General features: G+C 42.4%; 2 protein-coding genes across 2 annotated transcripts in view; both read left to right on the plus strand.

Annotated features, from left to right (window-relative positions):
• LOC309808893 (forkhead-associated domain-containing protein 1-like) overlaps positions 1 to 20,082 on the plus strand; it is a gene marked incomplete at both ends in the record, with an annotated part of 407,547 nt that overhangs the window by 307,007 nt on the left and 80,458 nt on the right. The gene's annotated exons all lie outside the window — the stretch shown is intronic.
• The window catches only part of LOC309808072 (forkhead-associated domain-containing protein 1-like), a gene marked incomplete at both ends in the record, with an annotated part of 74,417 nt that overhangs the window by 471 nt on the left and 53,864 nt on the right, over positions 1 to 20,082 (plus strand). Inside the window, one exon of the mRNA XM_082628079.1 lies at positions 18,888 to 19,094. Within this exon, the coding sequence (XP_082484205.1) occupies positions 18,888 to 19,094 (207 nt within the window). The remainder of the gene's footprint in view (positions 1 to 18,887; positions 19,095 to 20,082) is intronic.

Raw genomic sequence — 20,082 nt, forward strand, 5'->3', positions numbered from 1 at the left:
GAGACTACGGGCCCCTCAGAGCCCTCCCCCGCCCCCGTACCTCCAAGTAGTAAATCAGGGTAAGCCCTGGGCATGGCCTCAGTGCTCTCTCACTTCATTTCATTCCATTCTCTGAATTAGCTGTGGCTTGGTCCACAGTCCCAGCTCATTGACAGCCAAGGAAGTTGGAAGAAATTGTAAGTAAGGAATTATAAAAACAGTGGCTTTGAGCCTTTTAACATTTTGAAAGGGATTAAAATATTGAAGCAGAAAGAGAAATGCAATGGAATCCCTTTAGGACTGTGAAAGGCAGACCACTGTCAGACTTCACTCAACAGAGTTTTTTAAACTTTATTTTGAAATAATTATAGATGCACAAATGGTAGAGAGAATGGCACGAAGCATGTGTGGAGTCCTGTGCCATTTTACCACGTGTGGATTTGGGTGTGGCCCTCAGGATATAGGAGTATTCCATCATCAGAGATGTCCCTTGTGATGCTCCTTTTATAGTCACAATTCCTCCTCCCACCATCGTCCCCACGCTCCGAAAAGCACTAATCTGTTCTCCGTCTCTATAATTTTCATCATTTATCTATGACCTTTGCGATTGTTTTTTTTTTTTTTTTTTTAGTCATTGTAATGCCCTTGACATCCATTTAGGTTATTAGCTTGTTCTTTTATTGCTGAGTAATAGTCCACGGTATGGACGTATCACCTATGTTTAACCATTCACTTTTTGAAGGACATTTTGTTTCCATTTGGGGCTATTACAAATAAATGTACTATAAACATTTGTATACAGGTTTTTGTGTGAACATAAGTTTTTATTTCTCTGTGATAAATGCTCAGGAGTATGATTGCATGGATTAACATATGTGTTTATATAGATTCGGTTTGTAAAGAAACTGCCAGACTTATCCAGCATGGCTGTACCATTTTTCATTTCCACCAGCAATGTATGAGACACATCCTCACCAGCAATTAGCATAAACACTGTTTTTCATTTTAGCTGTTTTAGTAAGTGTGTAGTGGTATCTCATCATAGTCTTAACTTGCATTTCCCAAATCGATAGTGATGTTAAATGTCTTTTCATGTACGTGTTTGCCTTCTGCATATCCTCTTCAGTGAAATATCTCTTCATATCTTTTAAGTGTCTCTAATCGAATTGTTAATTTTTTTACCATTGAGTTTTGAGAATTCTTTATGTATTTTAGATATGAGTCCCTTGTCAGATAGATGGTTTGCAAATATTTTCTCCCATCCATAGCTTGTCTTTTCATTCTCTTAGCAGAGTATTTCACAGAGCAAAAGCTTTAACTTTTGATGAAGTCCAGGTAGTTATTTTTTCTTTTATAGATCATGCTTTTAGTGTCATGTCTAAGAACATGCCACCAGGTCCCTGACCCTGAGGATTTTCTCTTATGTTTTCTTCTAAGTGTTTTATACTTTTATGTTTAAATCTATGAACCATTTTGGGTTCACTGTCGTTTATGATGTGAGATTTAGGTCAAAGTTCATTTTTCTTCCATGTGGATATTTAGCTGTTCCAGAACCATTTGTTGAAAAGACTATCCTTTCTCCATTGAATTGCTTTTGCAAGTTTGTCAAAAATAATCTGGCCATACTTTCTATGGGGGCTACTTCTTAGTTCCCTATTATGTTTCATGGATCTATTTGTCATAATGGATCTACCATTATGAGATAGCCTTGATTACTGTCGCTATGTAAGTCTTAAATCAGGTAGAGTGATTCCTCCCACTTTTCTTTAAAAAAAATTTTTAACCTATTCTAGTTCCTTTGCCTTTCCATTTACATTTTAGTGTAAGCCTGTCTGTATATACAAAATATCATGCTGTAATTTTGATTGGAATTGTGTTTAATCCTATATAACAATGTGAGAATAATTGATATACTCGTACATTGTCTTCCAATTCATGAACATGGTATATTTCTCCATTTATTCAGTGTCTCTCATGAGTGTTTTGTAGTTTTCAGCATACGAGTCCTGAACATGTTTTGTTAGATTTACACTTAAGTATATCTCTCTCTTTTTTTTTTTGAGTGATTGTAAATGGTATTATATTTTTAATTTTGGTGTCCACATGTTCATTGACAGTATATAGATATACAGTTGATTTTTGTATGCTGCTTGGTATCTTGGAACCTTAACTGTACTTTCTTATATAAGGGCTTTTGTAGATTTCTTGGGATTTTATACATAAACAATCATGTCATCTGCAAATAAGAACAATTTTATTTCTCCTTTCAGAAAAGGAGATGTGAATGCCTTGAATCTTCTTTTCCTTGCTTTATTTCCCTGGTTAAGACTTCCAGGACTCTGCTGAACAAGAGCAGTGTATAAATCCTTATATTCACTTGTTCCTGACCTTAGGGGAAAAAAGTCAGTCTTTAACCGTTAAGTACGAGGTTAGCTGTAGGGTATTTATACATGTTCTTACCAAGTGAGAAATTTCCCCCTTTATTCCTAGTTTTCTGAGAATGTTTATTGTAAACGCAACAGATTTAAAGATAACTCCATGAACGTCCCCGTGAGATTCTCCTCCATGATATGGTCTCCCTTCAAGGACACAGAACATCTGTTCAGTGTGCAAAGTGGGAGGAAAAAGAAGAAGAAGAAGAACTGTAGTTTCTTCTTTATCCTAACAAGGCATAGATTTGGGGTAGTTTTATTTCCTGTCTGGCTAAAGTAGAGACAGAGATCTCTGTTTTGAACTGGACTATGATATTAGAAAACTGTAGTAATTTTTAAAAGCACAGGCTTTGGAGATAGACAGAGCTGGGTTTGAATCTCATTAGGCTACTTTGTGGCTGAGTGACTTCAACCAAATTACTTAATCACTCTGAGTTCCTTTTCCCTGTCTGTAAACCTCTTACCTCACAGGTTTATTCTGAGGATTAAGTGAGAAATGCATAGAAAGAGCCTGGCATGTAGTGGTCAGTGAATGACACAATGATCATTATTATGGTCTCCTAAAACAGAGACTGAGAAGAATCCTCAGAGGTGCACAGGGTTGAGATGAGGATCCACTGACATTAATAAGCCATTTGGAAAAGGGAACTAATGAGGACAGTTATTAACTAGACAGAAATTGAGTTGCATTCATTGTATATAAATAATTGACTGCTTACTGCTCCTCGGACTTAGCTTAAGAAATACGTCACTAGGCTTCCCTGGTGGCGAAGTGGTTGAGAGTCCGCCTGCCGATGCAAGGGACACGGGTTCGTGCCCGGTCCGGGAATATCCCACATGCCGCGGAGCGGCTGGGCCCGTGAGCCATGGCCGCTGAGCCAGCGTGTCTGGAGCCTGAGCTCTGCAACGTGAGAGGCCACAACAGTGAGAGGCCCGCGTACCGCAAAAAAAAAAAAAAAAAAAAAAAAAAAATTCAGGGATTTATATTACTAAAAAGTCATCATTGCATTTACCCAGAGGTTACATCTAGCAAATAAAAAAGATTGTTTATTTGCTTGGATCAATCCTAAAGAATAGGCAGTCATGCTTCTAAAGATTTCTACTCATCAGCAAGGCTGACATGTTGTTTGACTATTGGTATCATAGTATTTCGACATCATTTACTCTTTCCGATAATGGAAGGTAGTTACATGCTTCTTGTTTTTAAAAATTGGGAGAAAGGAAAATATAAGGAAGAAAATAAAGGTCACTTGTAATCATTTGGCTCAAGGAAATATCAATATTGATATTTGCAGGGTTTTACCCTCCAGACTTTTTTCTATATCCTGTAAGGAGTTTGGTTCCCTAAGGCAGTAGGAAGCCTGTTTATAGCCAGGCTAGTGAGAACTGTTTCTAGTCAACAGTGATAACTGTTGCTATCACTCATTCATTGCACAGTATTTACCCAGAGCCTCAGCACCGAGCCAAGTCTAGGGGTACAGTGATGGCAGAACTGGACATGGTCCCTGCCATCAGGAAGCTGCCAGGAGAGAGAGAAATAAGTCAAATGATCCCACAAAGGTGTGACTAATTCCATTCCAACATTGGGGCTGTAAAGGAAAGGAATATGGAAGACAAGGAGGACTTAACTAGACAATAGGAGAAGGGAATGGCATGTGCAAGGGCCCTGGGGTGGAAGAGCATATTGTGAACCCAAGGGACTGAGAGAAAACCAGGGCGTCCAGAAGTCAGAGTGGGAAGGAGGAGGTCTAAGGGACAAGTCGGCCTCCTTCATGTCACCATAAGGGTTTTGATCTTTATCTGAAAAGCAGTGGGAAGAAGGCTTGAAGGATTGTAAACAAGGGGGAGACCTGCCAGTGAACATCCCAGCTACTGTGTGCAGGCGAGCCATCAGGAGCTCTATTCACAATCTCCCCTCTCCCATTTTACATGGCTCAAAAGCCTCAGCCTTGCTCATTTCACAGCTAAACCTTGCAAGTTATAATTTATATGATTTGATGTGCCTTGTAAACTGTAATCTTTAGAGTTGGATGTGGCTGTTATTTAAACTCTGCTGAGAAAGGGACTCAGTTCTTCCAGAATGAAGAAACACCAAAGCCAGTGGTTGTTGGATTTTCCGCATGTTTAAGAGTGGTTGTTCAACATGAACTCCTAGGCATTCTGACCCAGTGGGTTTGGGGTAAGGCCCAGGAATCTTCACATTTATATGCTCCCCAGGTTCAGGTGGGGGGAATGGAGTCCCCTGGAGTTGGCTCCAGGACCACACTTTGAGAACCCCACCATCAGTGCTCCCTCCCTCTCCGTTCTTGATCAGCAGAACTCCTGCTTGTGTGTGTGTGTGTGTGTGTGTGTGTGTGTGTGTGTATTCTTTCAATAAACTTTGTTTTGAGGAAAAGAGAAGCGAAGGGTAAACAATGAAGGGCTGACTGACCCTACCCCTCCCCAGGGACTCCCTCAGTCCCACCCTGGGGCAGTCCCAGGATCCCTAGAAGACTGAGCTCTAGGACAGCCCAAGTCAGCGCAGGGCTGCAGCTATGAGGGTGGAGATGGAAGAGAAAAAGAAAGAACAGACATGACAGGGGGATGAAATGCTGGTGTCCACCCCTCACCCTCGGTGATCAGTGTCCTGCCAGCCATCTCCTTTCTCATGGGTGGAGCCATCTCTCCAGCCTGTGTCAGCCCTTCTAGCGTGGGATCTGAGGGTCGTGAAGCCAGACTGATCTCATACACACACCCCAGATCCCATCCAGCCGGATGACTCTCGTCCCTTTTCCTGGCCCCTGCCAGTTCTGGGCTCCCTCTCAGAAAAGAACCAGAGCCTACACCATAATCTTGTTTATTATTATTAAACAAGGCTGCTGGGATTCTCCTATTATTTGCATCATTTCACGGACGTGCAGGTATGTCTGCTCTGTCAAAGGACACATACAGCTGTAACTCTGATGGGCATAGCCAAATTGTCCACCAGAGGTTTCCGGATGTGGTGTCCTGCCAGCAGTGGACGCCTGTCTCCCACTCCCTCCCCAGCCTAGGGTGCTGACCCCCCATTGGATCTTCACTGATCTACGAGGTGAAGTATGGTACCTGTGTCATTTTAATTCACATTTCTGTTATTCTAAGCGAACACCTGCATTTTGAGACAGAAGGTGACAGGTGGACTCTCTGTGGGGAAATCCACGGAATGAAACAGGCCTGGGAGGGTGCACTTGCTGGCTCCCCATCTGCATCGCGCTTGTCCTCCTGCCTGGGTCGTGCTCCCATCCTCCCCCCTCACCCCCACCTCACCCCTGGCTTCTCCCCAAGTGCTCCTTGCTCTGGGGGTTCACCTGTTTGGTCTCACCAGTCCTCAGGGAATGTTTTGTCCCCTGTTTGGGAACTGGCGGCTGGTTTCATTGGTCAGTACCCACCACAGCAATTGATGGGACTAGTTTCTCACCAGCAGATGGAGGGCTTCCAAGAGGAAAAAGTTCAGAGGAAAGGGCTAGATCGTGATCTCATTTTTCTCATTTTTTTTTATTGTGGTAAGATATGCATAACATAAAATTTACCATCTTAACCACTTTTATTAAGTGTGCAGTGCAGTGGCATTAAATATATTCACACTGTTGTGCAGCCATCACCCCCATCCATCTCCAGAACTCTTTGAATCTTGCAGAACTGAAACTGCACCCATGAAACAACAACTCCCCTTGTCCCCCCATCCCAGCCCCCAGCAACCACCGTTCTGCTTTCTGTCTCTATGACCTTGGCTACTCTGGGTATCTCATATAAGTAGAATCATAACAGTATTTGTCTTTTCATGACTGGCTTCTTTCACTGAGTATAATATCCTTTCACTGAGTATAATGTCCATGTTCATCCATGCTGTAGCATGTGTCCGAATTTCCTTCCTTTTTTAAGGCTGAATAATATTCCATTGTGTGGATTCACCACATTTTGTTAATTCATTCATCTACTGATGGACACTTGGGTTGTTTCCACCTTTTGGCTGTTGCAAACAATGCTATGAACATGGGTGTATAAATATCTCTTCAAGGCCCTGCTTTCAGTTCTTTGGGATATATACCCAAAAGTAGACTTGCTGGATCATATGATAATTTTATTTTTAATTGTTTGAGGAACTGCCATGCTGTTTTCCATAGTGGCTGCACCAAGTCACATTCTCACAACAGGGCACAAGGGTTCCACTTTCCCTGCGTCCTCACCAACACTTGTTATTTCCCTTTTTTTTTTTTTATAGTAGCCATTCTGATGGATGTGAGATGAAAGAAAGATCATAATCTTTTGAATAGCATACATAATACAAACAGCTACAGCATACATTTATGGACTACTTACTGTATCTCACATGGCTTTATACATCATCTATGTATGTTCTGTATATATATTTATAGCATTATATCCACAAAACAAATCCTGTGCGGGTGAGAACTACTATTATCATTATTATCCTCATTTGATGACATGGACATGGGACTCAGAAAGGTTAAGGAACTGGCCCAAATCACACAGCTAGATGGGGGAGGTGGGGCTGAGTTTCAGACTGAGCTGACTCAAGCTTCTAAAAACAGAAGCTTCACTTTTTGAGTGTAAATTTAGCTTTGGGATCATCTAATATCTAAATTAGAAATTCTCAGTTAACTGAGATAACAAGAGAATTGAGTAAGGTAGGGAAATGCCACCCTGTGGAATGGAGAATGGGGGTTGTCAGTGAAATGTGAGATGAATATTCTTGTGATCCTCATTCATGCAACAGACTGAGGTGTTGCCATCTAGGGGGGGATTTGGGTAAAGAGGAAACGTTGACCTGGTGCTTTCCCAGGAAGAGGAGCATTGGGGCTGTTAAGTGGGGGCCCAGCAAGAAACACCACTTATCTCTCCAATCCAGCCAGAGTAAGTTCTCTGCTTATAAGGACTGGTGGAGTTCAATTAGTCCCACCTGGATAACCCAGGATAGTCTCCCACTTTTTAAAAAATTTTTAAAAAGTTTTTGGCTGGGTTTGGTCTTCGTTGCTGAGCACAGGCTTTCTCTAGTTGCAGCGAGCGAGGGTTACTCTTTGTTGCGGTGCACGGGCTTCTCATTGCAGTGGCTTTTCTTGTTGTAGAGCACGGGCTCTAGGCACGCAGATTCAGTAGTTGTGGCACGTGGGCTCAGTAGCTGTGGCTCGTGGGCTCTGGAGCGCAGGCTCGGTAGTTGTGGCACACGGGCTTCGTTGCTCCATGGCATGTGGGATCTTCCCGGACCAGGGCTCGAACCCGTGTCTCTTGCATTGGCAGGCGGATTCTTAACCACTGCAACACCAGGGAAGTCCTTAGTCTCCCTCTTTTAAGAGCACTGATTAGTAACCTTGACATCGGCACAGTCCCTTTGGCCACCTCATGGAGCATATTCCCAGGTTCTGGGGATCAGGGCATGGGCATCTTTGGGAGACCATTCTGCCCACCACATTAACACTACCACCTGACTGGACCGTTGCTTTGGGACTGGTCTGAGAGCTTTCTGGAAGAATCAGTAGGATCAATGCCACAGGCCACAGAGAAAGATGGCTGGATGAGCTGGCAGGTGATAATACCGTTACCAAGAGGGCAGGAAGCAGGACTGGTTGAGTGAGCACCTCAACATCCCGGAAGCAGCCAGGCAGTTTGGGGCCTGGAGATGAGCCAGGGGTTGGAAATACACACCTGCGAATCGACAGGGTGGCACAGTGGCCCCAGCCCATGGACAGAGTGCGGAGGAAACGGACATCTGAGGGGAGAGGAGCCCAGCGTGGAGACCTGGAAGCAGTCAGAGAGGTGAGGGAGCCAGAGAGCTGCTGCCAGGCTGAGGGTATTCATCACAGAGACAGCTTGCTTTGTGCCAGGTACTGTTCTGGGCACTTTCGAGTGTATTAACTCATTTCATCCTTAGGAGGTTAGTGTTGTTTGCCGCACTTTACAGATGGGGGCGTTGAGGCACAGATAGGCTGAGTATCCTGCCTGAGGTCACAGAGGGAGGCTGGGGCACTGGGCACCACGCTCGGGCAGTCTGATTTCAGGACCAGCCTCTCCTGAGGCCTTGCCGGTCCACAGGGCTCTCCCGGGGAGACCGGGGAGGAAGGATCCAGCTGACGGGGAAGCAGAGAAGCTTCTTCTTTCCTTCCAATCCCAGACTCGTCGTCTCACCAGCGCCTGGCCGTTTCCTCATATCCTTATTCTTTTGAAAACCCCATTTTTTTTTTTTTTACTATCTCTGCACTACATCCCTTTCTGGAGGCAGTGGGGGGATGGGCCTGGGGGATGGGATAGCCTAGAACCAAAAGGTTAAAAGAAATAGATAAAACACACACACACACACACACACACACAAACACACACACACAAGTTAATTTCAAAAATGTTATCCCACTCCTTTGAACATGTCACCAAGCAGTACCTTTTGTCAATCCTACGAAGCCCAGCTTATCAAACTCATTTTTGCTGCTCAGGGAGCAACCAAAGAGAAGCAAAGAACCATGCCCTAGGCTGCACAACTGGAAGGTAGCAGAGGTGGGACTTGAACTCAAGGCTTTCTAACTCCAGAGCCCATCCTCTTGCTCATAATAGAGAACATTTCCCATTTGCCCTATGTTCTCTTCTAAGTGCTTTAGTATGTATTATATCATTTATACATCACCAGTAGCTTATAAGACTGTCCTTTTGTTACCTTACAGATGAGGAAGCTGAGGTATCACTTGCCCAAGGTCACCCTGCTAGGAAGTAGGAGAGCTGGACTCGAGCCCAGTCTAATAACCACCACGTTGCCCTGCTCCCCCAACCCCTGAACCACCAGGCCATGTGCCTCTCTCTGACAACTGTGTCACATGTCACAGGGAGGCTGAGAGCCCGAGGAGGCCCCCGAGGGCAATGGCAGTGGGTTGAGGACCCAGCGGGAGAGGAACCTCTTGAAGCCATTTGACAATAAAGGAAAGGAAGGGGGAAGAGGCGGTGTTCCCAGGCCGAGGGGGTGGTGAGCATGTTCACAGGTTAGACGGAAGTTACACTGTCAAGGTGAGGATGCAGAAGAGGAGATGGTTGAGGAGAGGGACTAGACCAGGGTGGGATGAAGGCAGGACCACCCAGAGGCCCTTGGCAGCTAGGAGAAGACTTGAAGTTCCCATCTAGGAGCTTCTCCATGCCTGGGAAGTCCAGGTCCTGGCAGGGAGCTGAAGGCACATTCAAAGGGGTGTGGAGTGATGGAGGGGAGTTTCCTGAAGGGACTCCATAGGGAGTGGGCAGGGCTCAGAGAAACCACAAAGGATAGTGCAGGGCCCAGAGCTAGTATGAGTGAGGACTGTTCCCACCCCCAGAGCTGAGGGGTGAGGGGCAGGGGCATTTCCTGGGACCCGGAGACCCCGAGGGCTGGGTAGAGTCCTCTGAGGGAAGCTGTGTGGGCCCAGAGAATGGAAGCCAAGCTCTCTCCTCCCTGCTCTGATCTCTAACCCCCCCATTGGCCAAACCCAACCAGAAACCAGACACAAAGAGCCCATCAGCCCATGGATGCAGCCACACAAGTGGGCCTGCTGGGCAGAGGGCGCCGTGTAAAGGGATGGAGGAGGGTCGGGAGAAGCAGACAGAGGATGCAGGCAGGTGCAGGAGGTGAAGACCTAGGAGGCTGTTGTCAAAGTAGAATGAAAAGCCTGAGAGCAGGGACCTGCTGGCTGGGGGGCCCAAAGGGCACTAGGCCAGCCTCAGGACAGAAGTGTGAGGGTGGCAGGAGGGTTTAGGGGCCGGGATGGACTTGAAGGAGCTGGTGAGCTTGAGCAGGGCCCAGGCTGGGTGAGTATAGGGCATTACCCATAGGGAGCAAACAGGGAGCAAAGGCTACGTGACTCAAGGAGGGGACGAGACAGAGGATAAGGAAGGCCGGGAGTGGGAGGTTATGGTCTGAGATGGGGCTTCCCAGTGCCAGGTGATGCAAGGTTGAAACCTAGCTCCAAAGGACGGTTCCAGGTACACGTCGAACCTCAGCGACAATGTCAGTGAACCTCAGGGCAATGTCATAACTAAGTCAGCTTCCTGAGGAGGCTTCCTTAAAGCACAGGGGTCATCAGAGCAGATGGTCATTGTTAATAGAAGTTTAAACGTCTCAATATTTTATGGACTCACTATATACTTTTTAAAGACATTTTCAATGCAGGAGCCTTAAAAAATGCACTTGTTTTCTATATTAGGTCCTGCCTGTCTCCTCTCTCATTATTAAATCACTCTCTACTCTGAAAATCACAGGGTACAAGTCAAAGGTACAAGTTTTGGAATTAGACTTGGGTTCAAACCCTGACATTGCCCTGGGCCAGCATCCTGATGTTGAGTGAGTCCCTTCATCTTAGCCATTTTTTAAATCGTGGTAAAATACCTATAAAATTTACCGTCTTAACCACTTTTAAGTGTACAGATCAGTAGTTGTAAGTTATTCACATTGTTGTGCAACCAGCCTCAGAATTTTTCATCTTGCAAAACTGAAACTGTACCCATTAAACAACAATTCCCCGTTTCCCCTTCCCCAGCTCCTGGCAACCCCCGTTCTATTTTGTTTCTATGAGCTTGACTACTTTATGTACCTCACCCAGTGGAATCATACAAAATTTGCCTTTTTGTGACACTTATTTCACATAATGTCCTCACGGTTCATCCATGTTGTAGCATGTGTCAGAATTTCCTTCCTCCTACACTGAATAATATTCCACTGTATGGATGGACCACATTTTGCTTATCCAATCATCAGTCAGTGGGCATTTGGGTGGCTTCCACCTTTTGGCAATTGTGAATAATGCTACTATAAACATGAGTGTACAAATATCTCTTTAAGTTCCTGCTTTCAATTCTTTGGGGTATATACCTGGAAGTGGACTTGCTGGATCGTATGATAATTTTATTCTAAATTGTTTGAGAAGCCGCTCTACTGTTTTCCATATCAGCGGTGCATAAGTGTTCCCCTACTCTACATCCTTGCCAACACTTGTTATTTTCTGTTGCTGTTTGTTTGTTTTTGATAGTAGCCATCCTAATGGGTATGAGGTGGTATCTCACTGTGGTTTTGATTTCAATTTCCCTAATGACTAGTAATGTTGAGCATCTTTTTATATGCTTGTTGGACATTTATATATCTTCTTTGGAGAAATGTCTATTCCAGTTCTTTGCCCATATTTGATCAAGTTATTTGGGGGTTCTTTTTTTGTTGTTGTTGTTGAGTTATAGTTCTCTATATATTCTTCATATTAACCCTTTTTCAGATTTGTGTTTTGCAACTATTTTCTCCCATTCTCTAGATGGCCTTTCACCCTGTTTATTGTGTCCTTTGATTCACAGAAGTTTTAATTTTTGATATAGTTGAATTTATCTATTTTTACTTTTGCTGCCTATGCTTTTGGTATCATATCCAAAAATGCATTGCCAAATCCAATGTCATAAAGCTTTCCTCCTGTGCTTTCCTCTAAAAGTTTTATAGTTTTAGACTCTGTTTAAGTCTTTGATCCACTTTGAGTTAATTTTTATACATGGTGTAAGGTAAGAGTTCAACTTAATTCTTTTGCAGTCTTTCCCAGCATCATTTGTTGAAAATACTGCTCTTTCCCCATTGAATAATCTTGGCACCCTTGTCAAAAATCATTGGACCATACATGCAAAGTTTTATTTCTGTGCTCTCTATTCTATTCTATTGGCCTATGTGCCTGACCTTATGTCAGTATCACACTGTTTTGATTACTGTACCTTTGTATGCAGTAAGTTTTGAAATCAGGAAGTGTGAGACCTCCAGCTTTGCTTTTCTTTCTCAAGATTATTTTGGCTATTTGGGGCCCACTGTGATTCCATATGAATTTTAGGATGGATTTTTCTATTTCTGCCAAAACTGCTGTTGGGATTTTGAATCTGTAGATCCTGCTGTGTAGTAATGACATCTTAACAATATTAAGTCTTCCAACCCACGAATACAGGGTGTCTTTCCATTTATTTGTGTCTTTAATTTCTTTCAGCAGCACTTTGTAGTTTTCAGTGTACACATCTTTTACCACCTTGGTTAAATTTATCCCAAAATATGTTATTCATTTTGATGCTATTGTAAATGAAATTATTTTCTTAACTTCCTTTTCAGATTGTTCATTGTGAGCATATAGAAACACAACTGATGTTTGTGTGTTGATTTTGTGTCCTACGATTTTGCTAGTGAATGTTATTTATTAGTTCTAGGAGGGTTGTGGTTTTTCATGGACTCTTTAGGATTTTGTACATGTAAGATCATGTTGCCTGTGAACAGAGATAATTTTACTTCTTCCTTTCGAATTTGGATGCCTTTATTTCTTTTTCTTGCCTAATTGCTCTGGCTAGGACTTCCAGTACTTTGTTGAATAGAAGTGGCAAAAGCAGGTATCCTTATCTTATTCTTGAAATTAGAGGAAAAGCTTTCCGTCTTTCACCTTTGAGTATGATGCTACCTGTGGGCCTTTCATATTTGACCTTTATTATGTTGAGGTAATTTCCCTCTATTCCCTGTTTGTTGAGTGCTTTTATCATGAAAGAGTGTTGCATTTTGTCAAATGCTTTTTGTACATCAATCGAGATGATCATTTTTTTCCTTCTTTCTGTTAATGTGATGTATTACGTGGATTAATTTTCATATGTTGAACCATCAAGTCTGCATTCCAAGAATAAATCCCACTTGGTCATAGTGTATGATCCTTTTAATGTACTGTTGAATTCGGTTTCCTCCTATTTTGTTGAGGATTGTGGTATCAGTGTTCATAAGAGATACTGGTCTGTAGTTTTCTTGTAGTGTCTTTGTCTGGGTTTGGTATCAAGGTAATGCTGTCCTCTCACTTCACCTTTTGAGTCTCAGCTTCTTCATCTCTAAGATGGAGATAATAATAGAGACCCTGTTTAGGGCTGTCATGCAGATTAAATGATAAAAATGCACACAAAATGCTTCAGCAGGGCCCAGTTCACAGGAAGCCCTCAAAATATGTTAGAGGATGATAAGGATAATAATAAAAATAATAATAAATAAATAACAGTTCATCTCATAGTTGGACAGCTCAGTAGGCTGGGGCTTATAGAGTCAGTCTGTATTAGCAGCAGGGCGTCTGTCCAGTAGCAGCATTTAGCAATTTTCCAAGTAAAGGGAGCGAGTGATATTATAGGGCCAAACTAGGAAGCTGTCTCCTGGCCTAACATGTGGTAGAGGCTCACCCAAAGTTGTGGAGTCATTTAAAACTTCCTGCTTGCTTTGATTTCTTAATAATGGCTTGACAGGTTTTGAGGAACTGAAAGCAGTGAAGCCTGGCAAGAGACAAACAAAATGTAACACACAGAATTTCTCTCATTCATGGGTTATCAAAGGTTCAAAGGACACAAAGATCAATGGCAATGGTGATGAAGATGATGTGGGTGACATTTTCCAAAGAACTAATGTGTTTTCATTTTTTTAAATACTTTATTTTTTGAACAGTTTTAGGTTTACAGGAAATTGAGCAGAGAATACAGAGAGTTCCCATATATCCACCCCTCCAATACACACAGTTTCCCCTATTATTAACATCATGCATTAGTGCGGTACATTTGTTACAACTGATGAACCAATATTGATATGCTATTATTAACTAAGTCCATAGTTTACATTAGGGTTCACTCTTTGCGTTGTATGTTCTTTCCTTTTGATAAATGTATAGTGACAAGTATCCACCATTACAGTATCATAAAAAATATTTTCACTGCCCTGAAATCCTCTGTGCCCCTCCTCTTCATTCTGAGCCCCAGAGCCCCTGTGCCCCTGGCAAGCACTGATCTTTTACTCTCCTTATAGTTTTACTTTTTCCAGAATTTAATACAGTTGGAATCATATGGTATGTAACCTTTTCAGACTAGGTTCTTTCACTAAGCAATATGCATTTAAGATTCCTCCATGTCTTTTTTGTTATTTGATAACTCATTTATTTTTATCACTAGTATTTCATTGTATGGATGTACCACAATTTGTCTATCCATTTACCTTTTAAAGGACATCTTGGTTGCTTCCAGTTTTTGGCAGTTATGAATAAAGATGCTGTAAGCATGTATCCAAAATCAATGAGTCTTCATGGATATAGAGAACAGACTGTGGTTGCCAAGGGGGAGGGGGTTGAGGGAGAGATGGAGTGGGGGGTTGAGGTTAGCAGATGTGAGCTGTTACATCCAGGATGGAGAAACAACAAGGTCCTACTGTAGAGCACAGGGAACTATATTCAATATCCTGTGATAAACCATAATGGAAAAGAATATTTTAAAAAGAATGTATATATATGTATAACTGAATCACTTTGCTGTACAGCAGAAATTAATACAACATTGTAAATCGACTACATTTCAATAAAATAAATAAATAAACAATATAAATGAGTCTTAAAAATCAACAATAAGAAACCAAACAACCCAACTTAAAAATGGGCAAAAAAGCTCAACAGACACCTTACCAAAGAAAATCTACAGATGTCAAATAAGCATATGAAAAGATGTTAAACATCATACATCATTAAGGAATTTCAAACAAACATGAAATATCTCTTCATTTATTTAGACTACTTTGATTTCTTTCATCAACATTTTGTAGTTTTCTTCATATACCTCTTCATATAGCTAAGTATTTTGTTAGATTTATTCCTAAGTACTTCATTTTTTTTTTTTTGGTGCTAATGTAACTGGTGTTGTGTTTTTAATTTCATATTCCACTAGTTCATTGTTGGTATATAGGAAAGCAATTGACTTTTGTATATTAATCGTGTATCCTGCAACCTGCTTATAATTGCTCATTAGTTCCAGGAGGGCTTTCTGTCGGTTCTTTGGGATTTTCTGCATAGACAATCATGCCATCTGCAAAATGGGCAAAAGATCTGAACAAACACCTCACCAAAGAAGATTTCTTTTTCCTTCCCAATCTATCTTTTATTCTCTTTTCTTGCCTTGTTGCATTAGCTAGGAGATACAGTACAATGTTGAAAATGCGTGGTGAAAGGGGACATCTTCACCTTATTCCTGATCTTAATTGGAAAGTTTCTAGTTTCTCACCATTAAATATGACATTAGCTTTAGGGTTTTTATAGATGTACTTTATCAGGTTGAGGAAGTTCCCCTCCATCCCTAATTTGCCAAGAGTTGTTGTGGTGGTTTGGTGGTTTGTTAGTTTATCATGGATGGTGTTTAATTTTGTCAAATGCTCTTTTTGCATCTACTGTTATGATAATGCGATTTCTCTTCTCTGCGCTGTTGATGTGATGGATTACATTAATTGATTTCCAAATATTGAACCAGCCTTGCATACCTGGAATAAATCCCACTTGTCTGTGGTGTAGAACTCTTTTTATACATCACTGGATTCAATTTGCTAATATTTTGTTGAGGATTTTGCATCTATATTCATGACAGGTATTGGTCTGCAATTTTCCTGTTTTGTAATATCTTTATCTGGTTTTGCTATTAGAATAAGTTTGGCCTCACAGAATGAGCTGGGAAGTGTTCTCTCTTCTTCTATTTTCTGGAAGAGATTATTGAGAACTGGTATCATTCTTTCCTTAATGTTTGATAGAATTGACCAGTGAACCCATCCAGGCCTGGTGCTTTCCATTTAGGAAGGTTATTCATTATTGATTCAAATTCTTTACTAGATATGAGTCTTTTCAGAGTATTTATTTCTCCTTGTGTGAGTTTCAGTAGATTGTGTCTTTCAAGGAAATGGTCCACTTCATTAAGTTATAAAATCTGTGGGCATAGAATTATTCATAATATTCCTTTAGTATCCCTTCAGTGTCCATGAGATCAGTAGTGATGCCATCGCTTTCATTTCTGATTTGAGTAATTTGTATGTTCTCTCTTTTTTTCTTGGTTATCCTGCTAGAGGTTTGTCAATTTTATTGATCTTTACAAAGAAAAAAAAAAAAAAAAACAAACAGCTCTTTATTTTGCTGACTTTTCTCTATTGTTTTCCTGCTTTTTATTTCATTCATTGCTTCTTGTCTTGTGCTTGTGGTAGGCTTATATTGCTCTTCTTTCTCTAGTTTCATAAGGTGGAAGCTTAGATCTTTTCAAATGTATGCCTTCAATGCCATAAACTTCCCTCCAAGCACTGCTTTCACTGCATCTTGCAAATTTTCATAGGTTGTATTTTCATTTTCATTTAGCTCAAGATAAATTTTTATTTCCCATGAGACTTCCTCCTTGACCCATCTGTTATTTAGAGGTGTGTTGTTTAATCTCCAAATATTTGGGGATTTTCCAGCTGTCTTTCTGGTATTGGTTTCTAGCCTAATTCCATTGTGTTCTGAAAACGTACTTTGCATAATTTCTATTCTTTTACATTTGTTGAGGTATATTTCGTGGCCTGGAATGTGGTCTGCTTGGTGAATGTTCCATGGGAGCTTGAGAAGGATGTGTGTTTTGTTGCTGTGGGATGAAGCTGTGTGGTTGCCAGTTAGATCCAGATGATGGTAGTGCTGTTCAGTTCAACTTCATTCTTCCTAATTTTCTGCCTGGTGGGTCTGCCCGTCACTGACAGAGGGCTGTTGAGGTCTCCAGCTACCATGATGGATTCATCTGCTTCTCCTTGCAGTCCTATCAGTTTTTGCCTTCCATACTTTGATGCTCTATTGTTGGGTACATACAATGAAGGACTGTTATGTCTGCTTGGAGAATCGACCCCTTTATCACTATGTATCGCCTCTCTTTATCCCTGATAACTTTCCTTCCTCTGAAGTTGGCTCTGCCTGAAATTAATAGAGCTACTCCTGCTTTCTTCTTGTGTTTCAGTATTTTAAGTGCCAAAGTGTTTGGTAGGAATTTGAAAAGTGGGTAAAGGCACAGTCATTTGAATCAGGCAAACCTGGGAACAAGCCAAGCGAGTCAAAGTGGCTGACTGTGGGCACACTTAATCGTTCTATGCCTCAGTTTCCTCATCTAAGAAATGAGTAACTATCGGACCTACTGTACAGCACAGGGAACTATATTCAATATCTTGCAGTAACCTGTGATAGAAAAGAATCTGAAAAAGAATAGATATTATATATATATGTATAACTGAATCACTTTGCTGTACACCTGAAACTAACACAACATTGTAAATCAACTAGACTTCAATAAAAAAATAATTTTTTTTAAATGAGGAAGTATCCCTTTGAATTATTGTGAAGATGAAACGGGATAATGCAGTAAAGCACTTAGCAAATTTCCTGGCATTTGTGTAATTACACATAATGTGTCATTAATATATTCTACTAATATATGCAGTTATATTATTATCTATTCATATACTATAAGCTATTATTAATATAAGCTATTGGTTATAATTATATTGTGGGACATTAGTATAGATTTCTAAGTCCAAGTACTCTCTATGAAAGTTGGATGAGGCACTCTGAGAAGAGTGACTTAGAAAATATTTGCAGAGTCTCAGGCTGGAGTGGATGGCTCATAGGCAGTGTCCTGAGAAGACAGAGGACTTCGCACGTGCCCTGCAGCCCATAGTCCAGGGCGCCGGGGCCAGGGGGGGATGTGATATTTCCTCCTTGGTGCCGAGTTTTGCTCATTCTTCTTATTAAAGTGGTTACACAGGAGGTTTCTGACCCCACTGACAAATCACTGTCTGGGGTCTCTCTGTTTTGAGGGAAATATGGTCACACCAGGGCCCCTATTGAAAAATAGATCGTCTTTGGTTAGATAAATTCTGATTAGCTTTTAAGAAGCAACAGTAATAATTAAGCACATGGGAAAAACCTTCATTGTACACCAAGGCTTTTAAAAGGTAGTTATAAAACTATGTTTTGTGGTGTGAGCTCAATTGTATTTAAACTTTTTAAAAAGATTGTAAGCATACAGAAAAGACTAGAAGGATGTGAACCACCGTGTTCTCGGTGCCTGCCTCTGGGGGACGGGAGTCTAAGTGATTTTAATGTCTTCTTTGTGTTTTTCTCTAGTTCTCATTTTCTGCATTATTACAAAAAACATGTTATTTTAAAAATGAATAGAACAAACAACAATTATTACAAAACCTCCCCTTAACTTTAACACTTGCAGTAAATGGACAGTTGTCACTTGCCAACTGACCTTTCTGGTTTGTGTTGGGCCATTTCTGCTGTCTTGCCACTCGGGACAACCAAAAGGATACTTGCATGGGATCAGAGAACTATCAAGTGGCCAATTCCTGGCCAATTCCCCCCGAGTTCCCTCTTGCCTCTGTGTTGCCTGACGCCCTACCCCAAAACTGGGCATCTATTCTGGGTCTGCTGTCAGGGTCTGGTGACCCTCCACTCACTAGCTGTGTGGCCTTAGGCAAGTCACTTAACCTCTCTGACCCTCAGCATCCTCCTCTTAAAATGAGGATTGCAGTGACTGTCCAGCCAGATGAAGTGGTTAGCACATTGGGGCCCCCAGTGTCAGTGGCACTAGTTATTCCTTGTTATTCCTGTTATTCCTGGCTCTGACTGTCCCCCTTCTGCATTTCAGTCTGCAGACGTCGACAACCATCACGCACTCATTGAATATAATGAGGCCGAAAGCAGCTTTGTTCTCCACGACTTCAATTCCTGCAACGGCACGTTCGTCAATGAGTGCCACATTCAGAACGTGGCTGTGAAGCTCCTACCCGGAGACATCCTGAGGTTTGGGTCCAGAGGGCTGACCTACGAACTGGTCATCGAAAACCCAGCCTCGGTGAGTCCAGGCCCCTGCGGGGGTGGGGGGGTGGGGGGGTGCAGAGGTGCCGTGTTGTGTCACCTTCCGTGCAGCCTAGGGCTCGGGTACGGCCACAGGTGGAGTTCGTCTGGAGCGCGTCACTCTTGCTTTCGAGATTCTGCGAAGTTCAGCCCCATCGCGTGGGTGCCCGGGGAAAGCGAGTCCTCGCGCCCTCTTCTGGGCATTTCGTGGAATTACATGCAAGGGTTGCCTAGCGACCAGCCTGGAGCGAGAGCGTTTTCCTGAAAAGTGAAGCTTGGCGAGGGGAGGTGGAAAGCAAGTGTGTGCTTTTGAAGATGCAGAGATGGATGCTTCCTTTTTAGGCAGATCAGTGCTCTGCAACTTCCTAGCTTTGTGACCTCGGCCAGGCTTCTCTGTATGCCTGGGTCTGGGTCTTCTCAGCGGTGCAGGGCGTTGAGAGAGTATCTATGTATAAAAAGTCAAAGTCTCTGGCCAGAGTAGACGCTCAAGGCCTGCCAGCTGTTATCACACCGGATCAGAAATGTTCCCGGGATCAGGACCTAAAGTATGGCCCCAGGTTAAGCGGAACGTAACCCAAAATTCGCCCAGCAAAGCTCAGTGACCAGAAGTATCTGGTTCAGTAGGGAGGCAGGATGGGGGCTGGTTAGCAACACAGTCCTGGGTCAGAACCCCAGCTCTGCCACTGGCCTACTCGGTGCGCTCTTGCACAAACCATTGGACCCCTCGTAACCTCGGTTTCCTCATCTACAAAATGGGGCCAACGACAGCAATGACCTTGCAGGCTTATCTCGAGGGCTGAATGAGATGGTTCTAATTGTAAAACTCCCAGAATAATGCCCATTCGTGGTGAGCACACAATTAATACCTGTCGTGTGTGTCCCAGAGAGACGGCGTGTTAACCTCACTCCCCAGCACCAAGAACGCTGCATGGACTGAGACCTCCGAGGCTTAAAGTCCTTTCGGGGACGAGGCTGGGTATAAATAA

Source organism: Mesoplodon mirus (genome assembly GCF_964341445.2).
Source record: "Mesoplodon mirus genome assembly, chromosome: 7".
Classification (NCBI taxonomy): Eukaryota; Metazoa; Chordata; class Mammalia; order Artiodactyla; family Ziphiidae; genus Mesoplodon; species Mesoplodon mirus.